The sequence below is a fragment of the Gadus macrocephalus genome, chromosome 7 (genome assembly GCF_031168955.1).
Source record: "Gadus macrocephalus chromosome 7, ASM3116895v1".
NCBI classification, from domain to species: Eukaryota; Metazoa; Chordata; class Actinopteri; order Gadiformes; family Gadidae; genus Gadus; species Gadus macrocephalus.
Window position 1 is genome coordinate 11559992 of NC_082388.1, and position 23466 is coordinate 11583457.

The window sequence follows — 23466 nt, forward strand, 5'->3', positions numbered from 1 at the left end:
TGGGTTGGTTTGGTCCTCACCAGAGTCCCGGCACCTCAAATAACCGTACCATCGGGCTAAACGCTCCAGGGTTCGATGAAAACAAACCAAACAGCTGTGTTGTGAAGGCACCCTGACTATATAGTAAGAAGGGACTCGTTAATCATCAGGCTGGTAGGGTGCTCACTCAGGGAGGCCAACAGAGTAATGAAAGTAGAACCCAGCACCTTTCCCCTGGGTAGTCAAACACATTAACCACGAGAGTCTAGACTATCCCTGGACAGAGCGGAGGCAAGCGGCTGGAAGGAAACGCACCCGTTTGTATGCACGTGCACACCTGCGTGTCACACTTAGGAGCTACGGCTAGCCAGGGCCTCGGCCTTGACGGGGGACCGATGGTGGCGATGGGTGATGTAGTGGTGCTGATCTCGGGCCCTCTTACCTCCCGGCAGACGGCGGCGATCTGGCCTTCGTCCATGCAGGTCTCCGTGACGACGTCTGTCAACGAGCCCCCCGCGAGGTACTCCATCACCACCCAGAGCTCATCCCCCACCAGGTAGCTAGGGGGACAGAGAGAGGATGAGACGGGGATGTAGAGAGATGGAGCGGGCGGGAGAGGAAGGGATGGACACACAGAGAGAGTTTGATTGCGGCTTTCCAAAGGTCTCAACTGAAATTGGATTTTTTGATTTATGATGATTTATTTTTGTGATTTCTTCAGGGATCCGACGCTTCACTAGGCGTAAGTTAAGAGTCATTCAGTATGGTTTTGGCACTGATATACTTTGTTACTCTAGTGCTAATTTACTGAGTGTACTGTCCCCTTATTAGGCCACATGCCAACAGCAACAATATTGACTTCCCTTTCCTCAATCGATGCAATAGCTATGGATTTTACAGTCCAGACCCACTTAAAAACACTGTTTATTTCAGTTAGTTATTTTTGTACAGGATCAAAAACAATATAACAGATTTGACAACATTTTCTTAATTGAAGTTCCCGCCAATATGGCAGTTTATTTAACAACCGCTGTCCATTTCGCCACGGAGACACTGACCTGTCCAGGTAGTTGACTATGTTAGAGTTTTTATTTTCCCTCATGACTAAGATCTCATTGATGATCAGTTCCTTCTTGGGCTGCTGCTGCAGGTTCATCTGCTTGATGGCCACCTGGAGGGAACAGAGATGTATATTTAGGAACAGACGCATGGTATCTAGTGTTAGATAGATGGATGGATGGAGGCACGGAGAGGTAGATCGATAGATCGATGAGGGTTACAATCAGTCAGTCTGAACTGTAGGGTTAGGGAGAGTTTGACCTGAATGGGTAAGGGTTAGCCTGATCTGGAATCCAGCAGTCCTACTATGGGGAAGCAGAACTTCTGGGGGGAGACGGCACAGAGCCTGGGCAGAAAACATAAAACTGAAGGGGCGGAGTTGGGCCTTGATCTCCTGTTTAGTTACGGAGATATTCGACCAGCAAAAGCTCATTTGCGCAAGTGGATGAAGCTTTCAGAAAGGGATTACATTATTTTATTTGATTTAAGTGTATTTCTATAGTGGCCACTCTATTCAGTGTTAATAATAATAATAATAATAATACATTTCATTTAGAGGCGCCTTTCAAGACACCCAAGGTCACCTTACAGAGCATATAGTCATCATACATTTTTTTTAAAAAACAAGACATTGTTTTTACAACCAGTGTTGTACAGCTAGCTGAATTTGTGTTGGCCAATAATGACTTTAAGAGGGTTAGCCATAAGACTTTAGAAATGGATCGAAAGTCAGATGTGTGGGACTAAGGTTAGTATGAAGTAAATGCACTGGACTGCATTTATATAACGCTTTTATCCAAAGCTCTTTACAATATTGCCTGACATTCACCCATTCATGCACACATTCACACACCGACGGCGAAGTCAACCATGCAAGGCGAGAACCAGCTTGTCAAGAGCAGTTTGGGTTAGGTGCCTTGCTCAGGGACACCTCGGCACTCTAGGAGCTAGGGATCGAACTAGCAACCTTGCGGTTACCGGCCATCCCGCTCTACTTCCTGAGTAGATGATTGGGTTTGGCTTATAACGAAGTGAATGGGAAAGGGTTAGTATAAAGGGGGCTAGGATGGATTGGTTGGGGTTAATATTAAGGGGTTAGGGTACCTCCTGTCCTGTGGCGATGTCAATAGCAGTATACACGGTCCCTGAAGCTCTGAAAGAACCACAAAGAGCATCACATTTATCACACATTATCAGAAAACAAAATACATATGACGACGCAGATGATCGTAAAATTGGGTGGCTCTCGAAGTTTGTTCTAAGTTTGTGCAGTGCTTAAATGTGATGTTCTCAAAGCATCATGTAGGTGTTGAATAAATTGACGACTTAAATCCTGTAAGGACGGTATAAGCTTAGCTCATGATGACAGGTCTGTAATGGAACATGGCTCAGCTGCAACGATGTGTGTTTACACTATGTTTCATCTGATTTTAACACACATTGCCTTCATACTGAGTTGCCGCCCTTCCCCCCAAAACCCCTGTCTCACTGTCACAAAATAGTGCCAAACCCAGTGACCCGTCATATGAGTCTATAAAAAGCCGAGATGAAAATAATCGTCCTCGTGTTTTGATTCCTCTTTCTGTAGTGAGATCCAATGCCGTCGCTCCGGGGCGTGTGAAAGAGAAAATGAGTTTTGCTTCATCCAAAGCCCGGCATCTCCTTTTGTTCGCGATCTGAGACCGACTATGCATTGACAATGTGCCGAACATGAAGCATCTTGTTGCTATTGAAGGCTATGTGTTACTGAGAGAGAGAGATCTTTTGCAACAACACGGCTGGCTCAGGCATTTGTAAATGTTTACCACTCTGACTTTCTTCTAAGTGTTATCTTTAGCCAAGTAAAAATAATATGCAAATATTATTAAAAAAAAATGTAAGTGGCATGTTAAGGTATTGGAAATAATTAACTTGAATTGAGGTATGGCGAGGAAATAAATTGACTATACATTGCTAAAGTTCTGAATGACTAAAAAGTATTAATATATATATATAGGATGAGTGTTATAGAGTATGGTCTGAAGCGAATGCAGCTAACCAATCCATTAAAGTCCTGCCGTGACCTCATGGTGTCTGGTTGTAAATCCAGCTACTCTGCATTGACCCTGGGCTTCATTAAAACTTTGATTACGTGTTAACCTTGCAAGGACGCCTTCAAAGCAATAGGCAGCTCTGTGAATAGTTAACCCCCCCCCCCCCCGCCCAGCACCTCGCTCATACATATTAAAGACCACAGCTGATTAAGACACATACGCCATATGCATATTCAACCTCTAATATCAAATCTTTATCCAATTACCCGTGTATTAGCAACCTAGCTGTCACTGCGGGCTACAGCCTCTATTCATTGCAAGCGGCAGGAGGAACGCTAGACTCATCCCTGAGCCTATGAGGACGTGGTCCTTCTGTAAGCCTTGAGGAACCTCAGGGTTGAGGCATCGGTCCCTGCAGGTCTGTCTCCGTTTCCTGCTATCACACTGTGCCGTCTCTGGTCGTCATGTATAAATGATGAAGGGGGCTTTTGTTCCATCTGTGCCCGGCTCACTTAAGAGACTGCTCTGCTGGAGGTAAGGAGACACGGGAGGAGTTCTCTCCGTGCTGCTTGACTGTGTGGGCGACGCACTATAGGCGACCGCTATGTGTTTGTTCAGCATGTGTTTTATTGGAAGTTTGCGGTAGAAGGTAGAAGAGGGGGAGGGAGAGAGAAATGGCAAGCATTTTGAAGAACTGGCTGTGCAGAAAATAAATAGAGAAATCGAGAGAGGGATGGAAAATGTGACAGATGAACTGAATGAGAAACGTCTGAGAGAAAAACACAGAGAGGGAAAAAACTGAGGAGAGAAGGAGGAGGACGCAAGAGAAACAGGAGAGGAGAAACGAGAAGAGGGAAAGCAGAGAAGAGACACCGAGCTACTCTGGCCTCTGGCCGCTTCTAGATATGGTTCTCGTTTCCTCTACTTCCTGTTCTCGTCTTTCAGCCAATCACCCGCCCTTGTCTCTCTAAACTGCATTCCCATTGCACCTCCAAACAACTCCATGTCTTCTGAGGGGCTTCAGAGAGACTCACCCTTGTCCGATCTTCTCGAAGCGTGTGTACTTCTTTTTGGGGTCGCCCACACTCACAATGCTTCCTGGGTACACGAGGAACACAACGTGGTTAAGACTGTGTGCATGTTGAATTTACGGCACACACGCACACACACACACACACACACACACACACAGACACACACACACACACACACACACACACACACACACACACACACGCACACAAACACACTGTACATATGCATGTGTAAACATACATATTTCCCACAATCTTATATTGATTTGAACGGTATTTGATGTATAATGTTTCAAAATAACACATCTCCAGGAAGATTGATCATGGGAACATCCAACTTATATTTTTCAGAACTCTATGGCCACAGACACGAATATACTCATATAAAACCCCTGCATAACCGCCTGGCTACGTGGGAAACATGCTGATGTGAAAGCTGGGATTTAACTTTATCCTGCCAGTTATTACTTTCACACAAACGTCCACTTTACTTCACACACACACAGACACACACACAGACACACACAGACACACACACACAGACACACACACACACACACACACACACACACACACACACACACACACACACACACACACACACACACACACACACACACACTGACACACACACTCCACACAATTCACACATGCAGCCAGACGGGTGCACACACCACAGCCACACACACACACACACACACACACACAAACACACATGACCACCGCACGTACTGAGGCGCTCCAAGATCTCCTCGTCCGTCATCTTGGACTTCTTCTTCTGCCGGTCGGTGTGGCGGTACATGGTGTCTGACGTGTTCTCCGGCTGCACCTGGGACTCGGGCGGAGTCACCACCTCCTTCACCGGGCTGGGGGGCTTCATAGGCTCCAGGACGGAGCGCGTGTAGATCTGAGGGTGGAGAGGAGGATTGGGAAATATCACACACATATGTCGTCCCCCCGGAACCACAAAGAGCGAAAATGGCAGCTTGAGCCAATGCGGCCGCCTGAGCCAAAATGGTGGTGCCGGCCTGAGCCACAAGGATAGTCTGAGCCAAAATGGCGGCGGCGGCGGCGGCGGCCCGGGGCCCTGCCTGTGCCAGGAATGGCTAGTAATGCATAGTCCTGCTCGAGCTTCCAGGGGATGAGTCATCTCTCTGGGAGCCCACCTGCCCTCCTGTCCTGACCTTTTTTAATCCATAATGACTCCCAGCTACACCCCCCACCCCCCCCGAACCACGCCCCCTGCCTCAGCCTCGACACACAGCCGCTCTCCAAACAACTCCCCCGTGACGCCCGCTTCCTGCTGAAGAGGCGGGCTTCAGCTTTGATGATAGTAATGATGTACTGCACTGTGCTGTGTACTGTGCTGCGGTGTGGTCTTCACTGTAGTCACTTGCGGTGCACTGTCACTGTGTCACTGTGTTGTACTTGTATGTATGGTAACACACTATGCTGTGAAGTCATTCAGGAACCCACAGATCAATGAATGTGTGTGCTTTACTTTATTACACTACACTTTACTATGCTCAACTGCACTACTCTACAGTACAGGAACTCACTGATTTAGTGGATACTATACGTAAGTATACTATACTTTGCTAAACTATACTATACTATACTATGTTATGATACACTATACTATACTAGAGGTGTGTCTTTAATAAGTCGTGAATTGATTCAGAATCATAGATGATAAGGATCAAGATTCTTAGGTTTATCGATTTTTTCCCCCACTACTATACCATACTATACTAAACAGTAAATTACTGATTTGGTCCAGCGTACTAAAGCATACTGCCCTATAGTTCAGTCACTCACTGATTTGGTCCAGCGTACTAAAGCATACTGCCCTATAGTTCAGTCACTCACTGATTTGGTCCAGCGTACTAAAGCATACTGCCCTATAGTTCAGTCACTCACTGATTTGGTCCAGCGTACTAAAGCATACTGCCCTATAGTTCAGTCACTCACTGATTTGGTCCAGCGTACTAAAGCATACTGCCCTATAGTTCAGTCACTCACTGATTTGGTCCAGCGTACTAAAGCATACTGCCCTATAGTTCAGTCACTCACTGATTTGGTCCAGCGTACTAAAGCATACTGCCCTATAGTTCAGTCACTCACTGATTTGGTCCAGCGTACTAAAGCATACTGCCCTATAGTTCAGTCACTCACTGATTTGGTCCAGCGTACTAAAGCATACTGCCCTATAGTTCAGTCACTCACTGATTTGGTCCAGCGTACAAAAGCATACTGCCCTATAGTTCAGTAACTCACTGATTTGGTGTGCTCCGGTCGCGGCGCGATGACAGGCGGCAGCTCGTCCTCATCGTCCTCCTCCTCCTCCTCCTCTTCCTCCTCCTCTTCCTCCTCGTCCTCCTCCTCGGAGACGGGCGGGGCGATGGGGGGCTCTGAGGCGGCGGTCTTGGCCCCGGCGGTGGTGGAGGTGGCTGTGAGTCTGGAGCTCTGAGCTGGGTGGGTCTGTGAGACCAAACAGCCCCGAGACGGTGGCGTGAAACACAAGGTTGTTGAGGAGATCAGGTGGACAGGCGCTATAGAGGGAGACGGTGCTGACCCATGGACCGTGAGGACATTCAGCCAAGGCCTCTCACTGTGATGGTTAAACAACAGTCCTTTCATATTAACTGTACTATAGCTATGCCTACCTATGGAGTACGAGTATATATGAGCATTTGAGCATATATTTTTAACAGGCTTACTAGAAGGATACACACACTGAAAGCTAAAAATCTAAAAGCATACATGTATCACTGGAAATCCCGTTTGGTCGTTATTCTCTATCTTATCACCTTGGGAAAGGTTACCACCAAACATTACCTGGATGCAATACAGGGTTCATGTGTAAGAATAACAATGTCTAAAGATCCTAAAACACATTGTGAGCACCAGCTGGTAGTGAGCGTGGCAAGGAAAGTGCAAAGTGAACCAAAAGTGAAAATAAGTGACAATTAAAAGAGTGACACGATAGCTCAGCGAAAGCTAACAGCTTTCAAGAGAAAGGGTGCATATCATAGCCGTTTGCAGTGAAGACGGTGAAGCCGGTCACAGTCAGTTCTCATAGAATGAGGACTTGTTAAATGGATAATAAAACGGTGCTTGGTAATCGGGGAGTGCTGGAGCGTGCATACTGCAACATTGCGGTAACGTGCAATGCTTTGGTGCTATGCATTCTCATTGCGGCGTACACCATTTCAGCTCTGCAGGAACATGATTATTTCAGCGCTGAGACACAGTCTGTCATACACACACACACACACACACACACACACACACACACCCCTCCAACAGCACCACCACCAACTCCACATCATCCTCACTCGTCTGGGCTCATCCTCCTCTTATGGGCTGGAAACATTTCTTTCCGTTCCCAGCCCTGTCATGCTTAAACGAGGCAGCGGCTTAGTCCTGCTGATTACGGATTAAGGAGAAGTGTCTGGCCGACGTGTCAGGGACGCCGGGCGGGCGGATGAACCAGTGCCAAGGGGGTTAGGCTTGCAGCACCTGGAGTCTCACCTGTCCTTAAAGGGCCCCTATGCCTACACCAGGTGGGACGCCAGCCTTTTCAAAAGCAGGACTGTACCAACTGGGGCTAGCCATCCTGCATAATCTGATCTGACCCGCCCGAGATTGTGATTAATGAACCTCGCAGTGGGTGGTGCTCGACGGGCCCTTCAAGCTGTGCGGCGCGGCGGGTCCACTAGGCCCAGGTGTCTGAGATGGTCGCGGTGGCACAGCCAGGTTTTTGAAGATGTGAGTGACAGTGGATTGAGAATGGAAGCAGATGCATGCAGATGTTTATTGACCGATTGCTCGATTGAAGACGAACCCTTTGTTTCATGCAACTCACTCCTGACAGGCTGATCAAGACTCTGCTCCCTCGGGGACTGTTCAAAGAATTGAGTAGCTGTTTTTTGTGGCATTCTAATTCTAGAAATTGCTTTGATCCCTTGCAAATTAATCCCTGCCATCCCTCCGCTGAAAATTTTAAGCAGAGTGTGACATTGATAATGCTTCCAAAATTGCTAAATCAAACTAGCAGATGAAACCCAGAGGGTAATTCTTTCCAATCAAGCAACACGTGTTGCTGGAACTCATTGCGTCATTCATGTAGAGGCTATTAGAAAGCTGGGGAGGGTTATATGAGGAGAAGCTGGCCCTGTGGCCAAAGGCAGAGGTATAAAGCATGGGTATGGGGATATCACGTCATAGATGGTGGAGTTACCTTGTCAAATAATGCGCTGCAGGTTCTAAGGCTGACGGGTGGCCCGGACGACAGCAGCCGGTTCTGAATGTGAAGGTTGAGAATGGGAGGGTTTACTACTACATAATACTACGTAAGAAACCCACACAGCAGTTCAAAGGTAAATTGGATTGAAGGGAAAAGGGGGGGGGGGGGGGGGGGCACGGCTGAGGGGGTTTCTACCTCCACAGGTAGAGGAGGGGGAAGACAGGATCGGTCGTCTCACATCTGTTGAGATGATGTGATGTTAAGACCATAGTAGAACAGTGTTCTCAGGGACCTTCTCAGGGAAAAACTTTCCTGACATTTCGAAATGTTTCTGTTAGAGTTTTTATCAGTTGCATTGTGGGTAGCTTCTACTTTTGTGAATGGTTCGTTGTTGTCAAGGAATTAGTACATACAAGGTTACACTACGTCTTTGTATGCAGACATATCTTTATGGATTGTTGAAGGGGACTGGTTTATAATCCTGGACTGAAATACACATTGAGGGTGAAATCCAGAAGCTTTGTCTCATATAATCATCCTTTAGAACACATCATTTGTAGCTCTTGATGGAATACAGGGTGCACTGAATTCAATGCAGAGGGCGATATGGCTTAATGGCTTTTGACAACCAGGCTGCCATGAGAATATGTAGCTAAATTTAGGCTTACTAAACCAGTATCAGTTGACCTTTAAAATAGCCTTGCATGAATCGGCTTGTTTATATTTGTCTCTGGCTTCATAGTATTTCCTTGTAATATAAATGTTTCATGAGCATATCTATTAGACGTTTATCTCTTGGAAGTTGATCTAAGTCAACAACCCACATAAGAGAGAATCACTGACTAATATGAGGGCATGATCACGCTCTGTTCAGCCAGGAGCTGTTAGCTTTGTACTGCTAGCCATGTAAAAGGTCATACGCTTAACTAAATTTGGTTGCATAGACCTAGATCAGAAGAGAAACTAGGGTTTTAAACATCGAAGGCCGTCAACCTGAATATACAGCAAAAAACATGAAATATCCTCATTGTTTACAGAGTTATTATTCTAAGAACAACGATGAAAGCTTTTAATTGCCTAGCATGAACCCCCATCACTAAGGAAAACATGATGAAACAAACAGACGGATAAAACCGTTTTGTGACAATTATGTTAGGAGTCTATTCATCCCTACAATTGGTCACACACAACATTTTCAATGATTGAAGCGAGCGATTGAGAAACAGTCACAGACACATAACGTTTTTGATAAACATTTTTATGAAATGACTGTGTGGTTTTCACAGAGAGAGAGAGAATGAGAATGGAGGCTAATTTGAGGACCACACGCAGCAGTGAGAACCGAAGACTGCCTCTGCTCCGGATGTGCAGATAGTCCGATAATTTAATCTCATCCCTCAGAATGGAGTACAGAGGGAGGATGGAGGGGGGGGGAAGAGAGAGAGGATTCAGATGAATGAAAATTACTTTGACAGAGCACTCAATATTCCTCAGAGCGAGGCCCTTGTTACGAGGCCACAGAAACACAAGTGAAACCACAGAAGACAGCTGTCCATAGAGGGGGAAGCCCAGGGTGTGCTGCCACCCATGTGACCTGGGTGAACAACAAACAAAACGCAAAACGAGAAAATCTGGATTGAAAAAAATAAATATTGAAGAACTGTGGGAGATTGTTGCACAGTTGATTCTAAGTAAGTAATAAGTTATTTATGACAATCAGGCTGGCGGTGGCTATGAACTATGTGTGGGTTCTGAGTCATGGCTCATGCTCCTTGTGATTATCCTTTTCAAAAGGAAAGTTATAAAACAACAGGGTTCGGTTACTCCCACCAAAAGTCTCCTCCGAAACAACAGCGCAAGAATGTTACGCAAAGCTTGTCGCAGTGGATACAATTAAATTAAGAAAGATCTTGTGTTTTACTTTTACCTCCGCTGGCCAGCTATTGACAGCACTGCAGCAAAGCTCAGCATAATGTGATGAGTCACTAGGCGGTTGGGAAACCAAACACTTTGGCATGGTTGGCCACGCGCCAGAATTTTTGTCTGCGTCTACTTTGGTGTCAGTTACCGTGAACTCTACAGCAAAGGGCTACAGCAAAGGGCTTATTTGTCTAAAAGATTTAGGAAACTTGAAATATTATTATTTTCCGTCTTTTGGGAAATGTCCTATCGTTCACTTGGAAGGGAACTGAATTCACAGCATGCAAATAATGCATGCAAAAAGCTAGGAGGTTGAGAAACGGAAGACTTTGACGTTATTGGTGATGATAGTTTTATCTTTGGCTACTTCGGTGTCCGTTATCAGGAACTCTTGTGATATAAAAAAAAGTAAAACACTTCCTTCCGGGAATCTCTCAATGTAACTTAAGAAGGGGGAACTCTTTCCAGCACGCAAGCTAGCCATGACCCAGTGAGTTTTTAGCCTGGGGCTTAAGGCAGTCCATCACGTTCATCACAACTGGGTTACACACTAGGCGACGCCAAGCTAGGCTGATCAAAGTACGCCTCGGGCTAAGCTAAGCAAGGAGTTTGACCCAAAATGTTATGCTGGTCATAGCCAATAATGTAGGAAAATCTATCAGTATAAGATCTAACTGCTCATGACTGGCATTATCTGCTTGAGTGCTTATAGGGAAGAGTCAATGTCTCTCAGGGCAGCTGGTCACCTTGACCCACTACTATGGTCACACTGCTTACAAACATACGGTTGAGTCGATCCTAAACGTAAGATCAGTAACAGAACAGTGCTAACACTTACCTGTCAGGATCGTTATTCATACTCTACACTCCGGAGAACTACTCTCTGTAAAATACTTAATGGCATAGAGTGATCTTGTAGTTGTGAAGCACAGCCCAGAGCTCCCAGCTAAACTCCAGCGGGTGTTCCAGTGTTCCTAATGCTCCAGAACGCCCAGACAGTCAACCAAGGCCACAGACACCACCATTATTCTGCTTCATGATTATTTTAAAACAGACCTCTCCCCCGTGATAAAATAAATGATGCAGAATAGCATATTTCAATATAGTATTCAATCTCATTTTTATTTTATCACTCGCCTCAGGGAAAACATGATCACACATTTAGCACACTGCATTTAGTCCGTTTTGGACAATCTTGGCCAAATTATGAAATATGTTTATTGGAATCAAGTGAAACAGTGAAGGCAGGATGTTTGAACTTACCAGGTTGTTTGCTGCAATGTATCCCTGGGCGGATTTGTCTGAGGCAGAAAAAAAGGAAAACTAAATTATTTTCTAGTCAACGGACTCTCTGAAATCGCAGCCCTGTCTGATGTTCAGAGACATGTTAAAGTATCTCTAGCCAAACGACCAACCATCAGGGTCGGTTGTTATAGCGTTTAAGTCTTTGGAAGTGAGGATAACGCCCAGAGGACGCCTGTCGCTCCTTTCCGTGTCATGTGTTGATAGGTTATTATGATGACTGTGATCCCGGCCGTACCTCCTGAGGTGAAGCTCATGTACTTCTGGTTGTTGACCGTCTCCTTAGAGTCGTAGAACTTGAGCACGTCCAGCACGGCCTGGGGGTTCTTCTTCTGCTCCAGCTTGGTGATGTTGGAGGTCTGGAGGAGCCGCGCCCACTGCTCCGGGATGCCCTGTGGAGAGACCAACATTAGACCAGGGAAGAAGCAGACAGAGAGGCAGAAAGGGGAATGATAGGTTTTAAAAGGTCCTGTTTCTAAAAGATTACTAAAAGATATAGTAGTTATTGAAAGCCGAGATCACTCTAGCTCTGTTTTGTATCAGTCTTGAAATAGGGAGGTTTGATTTCAGGCTTCTTCTATCGTCTTGTCTCATCTGATATCTGGACTGTATCCATGGAAATGTCCTTCGAGGAACTTGTTTTGAGATAGTAGCAGTTTCACTTCCTTTTCACAACCATAATAGAAACACAATTACTGGACCAAATATCTTTCGGTATATATAATACGTTCTTGTGGTTTTTGGGCCTCCACTTATGAGTGTGTTCTTTCACTGTACCATAATATTGTACACAACAATACCACAACAAATGGTTGTGGTACAGTGGTTAGGGTAGGTCTTCCTGTGTGTGTTTGGTAGGCAGGCATTGTATAAGTATTATGATATGGCTGTGTGTGTGTGTGTGTGTGTGGTAGTGCAGATGTGTGTGGTCTATTGGCCTTGTTTGTGTGGTGGTTCATTCGACCTAGCTGTGTGTGTGTTTGTATATGTTGAGCTGGCTGTGTGTGTATGTGTATGTGTGTGTGTGTGTGTGTGTGTGTGTGTGTGTGTGTGTGTGTGTGTGTGTGTGTGTGTGTGTGTGTGTGTGTGTGTGTGTGTGTGTGTGTGTGTGTGTGTGTGTGTGTGCGCGCGTGTGTGCGTGTGTGTCTGTGTGTGTCTGTGTGTGTGTGCATATCTGTGTGTGTGTGTGTGTTTAGGAACATGCGTGCACTTTTACGTGCATGTGTGTGTGTTTTCTTGTGTGTATGTGCGTGCGTGCGAATGTGTGTGTGCAAGTCACTCACGGTGAACTCCCCCGTGATGGCGTCAAAGCCCACGTGGATGGTGTGCTCGAAGTCGGAGGGCAGTGAGATCTCGGGACGTTCCTTCTCCTTCTTCTTGTTGGCTGCGGAGAGAGCGGCGACGGAAGAACGCTACATGACACCACGACGCATAAGGTGCTCAGACACAGGGGGGAAGAGGACTGGCCTTAGACTACTCAAAAACCAAATCCCAATCCATGATCCCGTTGACCGAGAGGCCGGGGTTAGGGTCACTCCAGCACTCTGCCGCCCACTGGCCAACCAACACAGCCGCTAGCCTGCAGTAGAGGCTGGCGGAATAGGTGGTGGCGGCAGCTAGAGGAAGCACAGGCTTTTCACGTTCACATTTACATGTGACGCTTTCAACCAAAGCGACTTCCAACACATTCGACGGCGGAGTCAACCACGCAGGGCGGCGGCCAGCTGGTCGGGAGCGGTCAGAGTGAGGCGTCATGATCAGGGACACCTCGGCTAGGAGGAGCAAGGGATCAAACTAGCAACCTTCCTGGATACCAGCTAACCCTCACTACCTCCTGAGATACTGCACACTCCCCCAGGGACTAACAAACGAATGACGGTCCCGCCGCCGCTGGGTGGAGTTGACTGTGTGGGGGCGGGGGGGTCTACTCACTCTTGTCTCCCCCAGGGAAGATGGAGCGCAGGCGAACCTTCTTGTTCTTCTCCTCGGGGGCCATTGGAAGCGGTTTGGAGGCGTGGTTCAGTGAGGCAGAGTCGCGGGAACTACTGTTCATTCTCAGGGGAGGGGCTGGCGGTTTCTCTTCAATATCCACACTATCAGACATCTTCAGCAGCACTCACTGGGACCTGAGGGAGGGAGGGTGGGGGGGGGGGGGGTGAGAGAGAGGGAGAGAGGAAGGGGGAGGAAGAGGGAGAGAGAGATGGAGACGTTAAACGTGAAAACGGAAAAGGATGCGTCGCCTTATTCGCTTGCTTTGATTGCTTCGATAACTCGCTCAGCTGGTGGAGCATGGCATTTACGCTAACAAGGTTGGGGGTTTGATTCCCTCTAAAGCCCAACTCATATAGATCAAGGCATTAATGCTGCCAGGGTTAGGGGTTTGATTCCCTGTGCAGCTGAACTCTTAGAGCAAGGCATTATCGCTGCCAGGGTAAGGTGTTTGACTCCTTTTGTAGCTCAACTGGTCAAATATCTGTGCTCACGGTATTGTAGGCGATATGGATGAAAGCATTTTCCATCACACGTTTTATTGGACACATCGATATCCTTCCAATGATACGTCAAATCTGTTGCTAACCGCAGGGCAAGGGATTATCATTAGGTTATGAGAAAAATCAGTGTAGAGTAGGCTCACAGCATTGATGCCGTACGGCATCAAAGAAGATGTTGTGACCAAATGTTTTGGTAAACGGGACTTTCTCAACTAGCGGCTATCTTGATTCTGAACCTAATGGTGTGTTCCTGAATCCTCGGACGCCAGCCTTCGGAGTCAGAATTCGGGAAATCTCCCAGCTTTCTTGCGGCATTTCTCAGAGGCACGTCCCCTTTTTGTCTTCATCTCTCGGAATTCTGAGAGTAGACCGAGAGCAGTGATGACGCTCTCAACAAAAATGGCTGTGCCCGTGAAGAGATTTTTTTTCTTTGTATTTGTGCCACGTTGGTCATTTTAATGTAGATTTTAAATGCTCTTACACACTTGATCACATTGCTACTTTATTCCGGTCACCAATTTATGCATTGCACGGTCTTGCTGGGCGTACAATACAATTTGGTTGTGTTGTTTGTTTTCGGGCTAGTTTGTTAAAGAGGCTAATGTAGCTAACAATAAACAACATCCAGCCAATTTCATGACACAATCACAAAGACGAACAGGAACGCTATAAATGCTCCGAGACCGGAAATTACGTCAAAAGTGCAACTCGAAAGGCTGGCGTCCGAGGATTCGGGAACATACCATTAGCTGGGTGCTGAAATTGAATGCAGAATTCCGCATACACAGTATATGGGACCAAGACCAAGACGTCCACTAGTTGAATAAGGCCCCTTGAAGGAAACAAGGGGACGCCATTTTCACTGAATTACCCTCGTGGAAAATAATAATGAAATCATCACAAGTCAAGCGCGTAGACGCATATGAGCGCTATTCAATCAACAGATTGCCAGATACTCCATGAAAATCTGATTGGGACGAAGTCTACATACGTATATACATAAACAGACTACAGCAAATAATTGTGAATGAAAATATATGGTTTCTACCCCCTTTCTCCGTAAAGATTAGAATTGTCACTAATAGGAAATAAATGTCAGCAGATAAAAAACAGATGTGAATCTGCCATGTCATTTTATAGCTGATAAACACATTATATAACACCATGCAACACTCCACAAAAGGGTTTTAACGCTGTTGCAAAAGTATGAATTCGTTAGGACACAGCGGGTCCTGGCAACTGTGATAGAAAATCCATTCATTGTTTAGTTTTATTATTTAAACTTTGTGTCCTTCAGGTTGGGGTATCTAGACACCCCATCTGCTATCTGGTGTTACCGAGTTCCCCTTATCTATACCAGAAAAAACTCCTGTATGTCAACATTTCCCTCACATGATGTAGGGACATTGCGGGAAGGGGGTAGAACTGTGTTGAAAGGCAGTGTGAAACTGTATTCTGGGCTCACTCTGCTAGAGAGGAGACTGGTGTATACATACATTTATAAATGGTTATTTCCATACAACTATTGGGTTCTTTTTTGTATAGAGAAGTTTCCTAGATGCAATCTCTCATAAAGAAATGATCATGACAACGCTGAGCTATGCAATGTGTCCTTAATGACACTTAATTTGTGATTGCGAGTCCAACGCTTATTATTATTGCCGTTTTTGACCTCGATGGAAACATAAGGCCAATGCCTCACATTCACCCATTCATGTTGTGATCACCTGGCAACCATGGTTTCATCTGGAAGAGTGTAGGCGTTGAGGAGGAGGAATCCTGCTCATGACTCTGCCACTAATCAAGGAAGATATCTATGATTTATGATTTGAATAGTCTTCAAGGGCAGTCTAGATATTTGTTTGTTTGTCAATTGTCAATTTGAAAAAAGTCCAGCGACACCACAGGCCTGACGGGTCGATGTGGTAAAATTAATGAGGTGAAACATTTCGTCCTTTGAATGTGCTGGTTATGATACTGTTACACCAAACGTGAAATTCCACAACATTTATGCATGAATAATTTACAAGCAGCAGTGGGTTTGATGTTTTATTTTTGCAATTTATGGGGGAAAAGTTATATATATAAAACGACCAGGCCTAGGGGGAAGAACAATAATGAATATATGCTAATGTGAGATAAATATAAAAGCACAAACTAAACAGAGCAGAATCCCTCTAAAAATGTCCTTGTGCACCCTGTTTAAAGTGCCCAATTGCGCAACGAAGAGAAAGCGTGCAGGAAGACTAAGAGAACGCAGAGGACTCTACTTCATCTCCGAGCTGCTCTCCGTCTCGTTCCGGGGATAATCCCTCCTCTCCGAACTCCTTCGAGTAACCACGGTAATGGGAGAACGTAGAGGGCATATCCGAGCGTGCGCGCTGAATGCCACAGTGGTACGTGCACCAGAGTGGGCTCTGCTTACATTACACACCTTGAACGGTGCACTCTCTGCCGCGGCCGGGTATTGGTATAGGAGGCGTCTTGTTACTGTGGACAATGCGGCAGTACCAGATCCTCTGCCTTTAGAACCACGTTGAGAACATCAATAGGTCATGGTGGTCATTGTTGATGAAGTCAACGAGATATTAGGGCAGGGTCAATTGGGGGATTTGGGCCATTCCAATTTCAAACTGGAACAAACCCCTGACTGAGAGCATATAGGATCAAACGATTCCCCCGTCCTTCAACATTGACGTTTAGAGCACAACAGATCCTTTTTCGGTGTGTTTTGCAGAGAAATGGAACAACATAATTGGACAAAGTTCTAGCAAGGTAAATATTGTTATGATCCCATGTTGTCTTTTAAAACCTAGCACCCCTCACTGAAATCCAAACAGGTGCGTACTCCCAGCATTAAAGCACACCCAAAGAGCTCCCCGGATTTCACGCCTGTCCGATGGCTGGGCTGACCAGAGAATAAAAGTAGGTTAGTTCAATGTGCCCTGATTCTACTCTGCTGCAACATTGGAACCGGGTGCCGGCAGGCGTACATCTTCACAACACTTTCACATCCCCTTGTCTCACACCCCCCCCATCCCCCATCCATCATGCATCTCAGCCCTTGTCCCATGCAGCGCCCGGAGGCCCGTGGTGTAACACCCATCATACCGTACAGGAACAGAGGCAGTCAGACCTCCACTCGCCACACAGCTACATGAGACACGCTCAGGCCAGGGAGCTGGTGCAGAGCAGAGTAGAGAGCACCGTATGCTAATGGTATTCAATACTCGGCTTTGATGAATGCTCGATTCTGATTGGTCAATCCCAGCATTCTGTGATTGGTCTGTTATTTCAGTTGATGAATAACAGCGTTGACCACTGCTATGGACATTATTTCCAACCGACTCGACCCGACTTTACATTATTAACAGAAAAGGAAGAGGCATTTTAAATCAAACAAAAGGGAGAAACTTAGTACCCTTCAAAAGTGATGAAAGTTATTCAATGCTGTAGGCAAGTCTTATTGGCATGTTTTATGTGAGCGGATTAGGCAGTTCATGTTTGTGTCATGTTTCCCTGTATCGCATGGCAACTTGTACTGACACACAGCACAGAACAATCACAACAAACAGACTTTTCATTTAATAAAAGTTATTACAGCCTCTTGACCCTGTGACAACCATTTACCAGGTGGTTTGTTTGTAGTCAGGAAGTAAACGTGATAGAACTACAATACCAACCAACAGATTCCACCTTGCTGGCACTGGTCCAGGAAAATGCTCGCCAACCGTGAAAGATCCTCTTAAAAGGGGGGATTATGTAGGGCTGTATAACTTTGCATGCAAAGGGTGCCAGGCAAGCTGTAAATACCATATTTGTGTCACAGAAGGACTGCGTGACAACGTAGATGAAATACAGGTGCTTGTGAGAACACGAATAAAGCTACACAGATAGAACACAATAAATGTTCTACAAGTATGATAATAGAATAACCTTCACCAGCTAGCTTAAAAGTGGGTGCGTGGATTGAAGTACACTTATTTCAATTAAATTAATTTTGTTCAATTAAAGCTAGCAAAAAAACCTGTTGTCTGGCTACCTGCATGCACTCACTTCACCTGACCGGAGTCTTCCACAATGCTAGGCAGAGCTATTGCTAAGACTAGCAAGCGAGTCACATTTTTTGTGGGAGTGGCTTAAGATGGAGGCCTGAAGGGAGGGCTGGGATTTTTTTGTGCTTGGATAGCAAGGTAGGGTAATGCCTACCCTAGCTATAAATATTATAATTGAGGCCCAATTATGAACCTCATCAATCTAAACGCAGCTGTTGACCAAAACGGTCACCATGCTCAAACACAAAATGTCCACTTCCCTTCCTTAGTTTGGTGAAAAGCATCTGCTTTTAATGACTAAAAGAGAATTAAGGGTCTAACAGTAAAATAAACGTGTAATGAATTCACCATGTTCATTGTATCGGTATTATTTTGTATACGAGCAACGACCATAACCAGACCAAATGAGGGAGCCAAGATGAAACCACACAACAATAATAATAATACTTCTCAACTTTTTTTTACTTCTCTTCTCTTTTTAGATACCACAAAAACAGTTAAAAACAACACGCAATGCCAATAAAATACAAGGAAAATCCAAAGCACATTTTTGTATCATTAATGTTCACAAATCTCTGGCTGTGTGCTTCTTATTGCGGTCTGGCTGGGATGCCCCATGTCACCTGAGGGGCAGTGAGGATAAGTGGTCTATTCTCCTAGACATAGGGCAGCTCTGAAGACATCACTGACTCTCCATAAAGCGCTGACCTATATACTGACCGACCAGCAGCGACCGAAACCTACCATCTCCCTCACCTCTCCCCTTTCCCCTGTCCCCTCGCTCCTCTCAGACACAGTTAAGCCGTGCTCTCGACATAAAAGATAAACATTAAGCCCACCATTTGCCCATTTAGTTGACACAGAGCTTAGGACAAAAGATAGGCTGAAATATTCCACTGTAAGGGTGGACCCGGCAACAGAGGGTCATTATGCACATGGCCCTTATCGTTTCTAGATCAATAGTTCTGTTGATTCCAAACAGCAGCCCGTGGATCAATACCGCTAACATAATGCACATTGTTATGCAAGAGAGTGAATGTGTTATCCCCCGAAACACAGCTGGCTGTTGGAACTAATTATATCACCAGATACATGAGTAACTGAGCCATGTGACTCTTCATGGGCCAATGTGGTCCAATATCTCACTTGACTCCATGCTTGGCTTGCCACATTATAAACCTAGCTGTGGAGGAAGATAGAGGCAGTATACTTCTCCAAAGAAAACCTATAGATTCACACTACAGAAACGCACCCATGCACAACAAACACACACACACACACACACACACACACACACACACACACACACACACACACACACACACACACACACACACACACACACACACACACACACACACACACACACAGAACAAAAAACAGTGTCTGGTGTCGTGGCTATCGTGGCAGCCTATTCAACCTAGATAGTAATGCTGGTGTTTTCAGGTTTTGCCTGCACCATCAAATATTGATATGGGCATATTTCTCCCTGATCCTCTTTGAAACATTAATGCCTAATTTGAACGGGGCGGGCACTGGAAGAGGAGGCTCTAATTGGCTTTATTCACCTGGTGGCCATCTTGGTTCTAAGCACAAGCTGGAACTGAATACAGAATTCAAACCAAGATGGCCACTAGGTGAATAAGGCCCCTCTAGAGCCAACGTATGCAGTCAGTGGGGTGGCACAGTGCTGGTGGAGGAGGTGGAGGAGGGGAAGGGTGGAGGTTGGATTTGAATCACATTTTTCTGATTAGGGCGGTCATTCTTGTGTGACTTGGCCTCAACGACGACGATGGCCATGTTTCCTTGAGGAAGGCTGATTGCTCGGATGGGGTGGACAGCTAGAGGGCAGTGGAAGGAGAAGGGGAGGGGAGGATGATCAGAACTATGGGGATCTGATAATGACTGCCATACTGCTGGTTTAGTAGCTGGTGGGGGGGGGGGGGGGGTGGGCAGAGAACAATCACCACCATCAATGTCAGCTTTTAACGACTGAGTGATTGTTCTTGTCGTGTAGTTCAACATTCCTTTTTATCATGGGGGGTGTTTTATACTCCACTTAGTCAAGAGGGCCAATTTAGACAGACACCCCAGCCACCTTCACCGGGAGGACATGGCTGCCGATAGGCTACTGGTCCCAGCTAACATCTGCTGCTAGCAAGCATCTTCTGCTAAACCGGACCTTCCAGTAGTTACTTTATTGCTAGCTTTTATCTTCTGCTAGTTATCATCGGCTACTAGGTAGCATCGAGTGTAAGTTTCTATGCACTGCTAGAATCTGCTGATGGCTCAGATCTAGGTAGCTAGGATATGTTGGGTAGCTAAGATCTTCTGCCAGTTAGCATATGCTTGTGAAGACATAAGGAATATTTCTGGTTTGCGATAACGTTGAAAAACGCAACCTTACATGAGTTTATTAGGGATTGGTAAGGACTCGAAACTAGATCTCTTTATTATTGCAGCCCAAGTCATAATCAAGAGAAAACTATCAGAATCTAGCCTCGCAGACTATTGCTGATAACGGCTGTGAGAGGCTATGTAGTAAGCATAAATAGGCCTGGTATTCTATCAACTTCATTGTTGTTGTGTTCTGCTATGAATTAGATATTATAATCAAATTGTTATTACACATGTAAAATTGTTGGAAAACCTCTGGAGCCATAAACTTTTCCACTTTTGAAAGAAATGTGCTTTGACTACAAATGTGCTAACGGAAATGCTCATTAAACATATTTATGTTCATAAAATAAAATAAGGGTTTCCCCCCCTCGACAAAGGGGAAACTTGCAGCTTCATATTACTGCACATTAATTTGACATCTCCCTTCTGATCAGTCTCTGAAACATCCCAATCAACCCCAATGACAGGGTTAATGCAGCACCAACAGTGGCATTAACGATTCATATTTAACCCACACACACAAAACCCTCCCAGAAGACAGATATACAAAATCATCCTATGGAGCCCAATTTTACACTGCAGCAAACATGGCGATTATGGAGGGAAGGGGAGCAGTGTGTGTGCGTGTGTGTGTGTGTGTGTGTGTGTGCCTGGGTGTGTTTCTGTGTGTATGTGTGTGGGGGGTCTTTGTGTGTGAGTGCATGTGTTTGTTAGCCTGCGCAAATTTGTGTGTGCGTGTGTGAGGGCGTGTATGGGACTGTGTGTGCCTCTGCGAATGTGTGTGTGTGTGTGTGTGTGTGTGTGTGTGTGTGTGTGTGTGTGTGTGTGTGTGTGTGTGTGTGTGTGTGTGTGTGTGTGTGTGTGTGTGTGTGTGTGTGTGTGTGTGTGTGTGTGTGTGTGTGTGTGCGCATGCCTGTGTCTGTGTTTCCTCTATCTCCGTCAGTCTGTGTCAATGTCTCTTGCTCCCCCTCCCCTCTTTAAGACAGAATGGGCAGATGGCTTCCAATCGTCCACGCTAATCCACAGCAGACAGACTGTGAATGTGACACACCTACCACCGCTAGCCTACTGCCCTACTCCTCACTGCTCACACATACATTCTATAGTCTGCACAGAAACACCACACACAATTAACTGCCTCCTATTCTTAACTGGTGGCCAAAATGACATCACTGGGTATCAAATGCACACACACACACACACACACACACACACACACACACACACACACACACACACACACACACACACACACACACACACACACACACACAACACACACACTGGAATATACCCACACACACAAACACACACACACACACACACACACACACACACACACACACACACACACACACACACACACACACACACACACACACACACACACACACACACACACACACACACACACACACACACACATAAACATACTCATGCATGAATACAAATAGACACAAACACCCAAACCCTATACATACACAAAGGTTCACGCACAGAGACCCACAAAACACACACACACAAACACACACAGTGGATGGAAGACGTGTGTATTAACAAATGTGTGGTAAGGATACCAGCAGTGCTCATATCCTTTGTCTCAGCCAGTGCTACCTGCCCCAATTGTTTTCTAATGAAAGTGAAAGTCATCTTAAGTGAAAGAAAAAGGATTGTTAACATAATCATCAAACCATAATCATCATGATCATTTTGTTTCTTTGTTTGTTTGTTTGTGTGATTTATGTTTATTAAAAAATCTGTTGGTTACTTAATTTCCCTTCTGGGATTAATGCAGCGTTAAATTATCATCATCCCTTTAAGTGGTTAGCCAGTACAAACCCAAACTCTATACTCATGTAACTTATCTAACATTCACTAAAGTAAATAATTTAAAGTACTAGATAGTAAAAAATACTCCAGTGCTTCCCCATCCCTGAGGGTTAGTTGTGTATTTAAGGGTCTTCACCCCAAACTCAGCCAGACTTAACCAGCGTGTCGGCCCATAAACAGATGGAGGACTATTTGTATCTAGCCCTCGTATCGCGTTACAAACAGCCCGCTGCACAGACTGGGGCTAAGATGCTAACAAAGGCTAATGTCTTTGTTAGCTGAGTTAAGGTAAGATCAGCCTTCTGTGTTAGGTTTCAGTGACACACCAAATACAGAAAAGACTACAAACACACACGCACACAGACACACACACAAGCACACAGACGTCAGACACATACACAAACACACATAGAGGTGTAGACACACACCTACACACATACACACACACACACACACACACACACACACACACGTCACACAGACATACAAACACACACGTCATAGAGCCACACACGGTAGACATACACCAACACAGATATACACACAGACATACACACAACATACTTCAGACATACAGACAGACATACACACAACAGATGTCCGACACACACGCGCATGCCACACACACACACACACACACACACACACACACACACACACACACACACACACACACACACACACACACACACACACACACACACACACACACACACACACACATAAACTGAAAGTTAATTCCAAAACTACACAAACATAAAAAACAACATTGCTTCAGTATAATATATGCAAAGTCAGAGGTCAAATAGTCTATGCTATAACCCCAGTATTATCTGTCAGGACAAATGAAAATAATTAAATCACAAACTACAAATGAATCGTTCACCAATTAAGAATAAACATTTAATTGCGAATCATTTGGTCAAGTTTGTGAAACCAATACTTTTCAATACTAAAAGTTTAGCGTAAGCCAAGGATAAAGCTAAGCATACATCGGAAAAATATAACTTGTTTATCTGTCTCTGGTGTTTAACTATCCACCTATCTATCCTTTATTACTAAACCACCATCAGCATTGCTATGGGAAAGGGTTGCACCGGGACACATAACCAT

At 45.3% G+C, this 23466-nt stretch overlaps 1 protein-coding gene across 2 annotated transcripts in view; it reads right to left on the reverse strand.

Annotated features, from left to right (window-relative positions):
* LOC132461557 (serine/threonine-protein kinase PAK 3) overlaps positions 1 to 23466 on the reverse strand; it is a 33846-nt gene that overhangs the window by 6458 nt on the left and 3922 nt on the right. Inside the window, exons 2-12 of one of the 2 annotated variants that reach the window (XM_060056739.1) lie at positions 13509 to 13702; positions 12860 to 12960; positions 11815 to 11968; positions 11538 to 11575; positions 8349 to 8411; positions 6383 to 6586; positions 4838 to 5012; positions 4106 to 4169; positions 2143 to 2191; positions 1038 to 1150; positions 422 to 539 (exon numbers count right to left, since the gene is read on the reverse strand). In XM_060056739.1, coding sequence (XP_059912722.1) covers positions 422 to 539; positions 1038 to 1150; positions 2143 to 2191; positions 4106 to 4169; positions 4838 to 5012; positions 6383 to 6586; positions 8349 to 8411; positions 11538 to 11575; positions 11815 to 11968; positions 12860 to 12960; positions 13509 to 13680 — 1251 coding nt within the window. In that variant the 5' untranslated portion in view covers positions 13681 to 13702. The remainder of the gene's footprint in view (positions 1 to 421; positions 540 to 1037; positions 1151 to 2142; positions 2192 to 4105; positions 4170 to 4837; positions 5013 to 6382; positions 6587 to 8348; positions 8412 to 11537; positions 11576 to 11814; positions 11969 to 12859; positions 12961 to 13508; positions 13703 to 23466) is intronic. The other variant, XM_060056740.1, reaches the window with a different exon arrangement.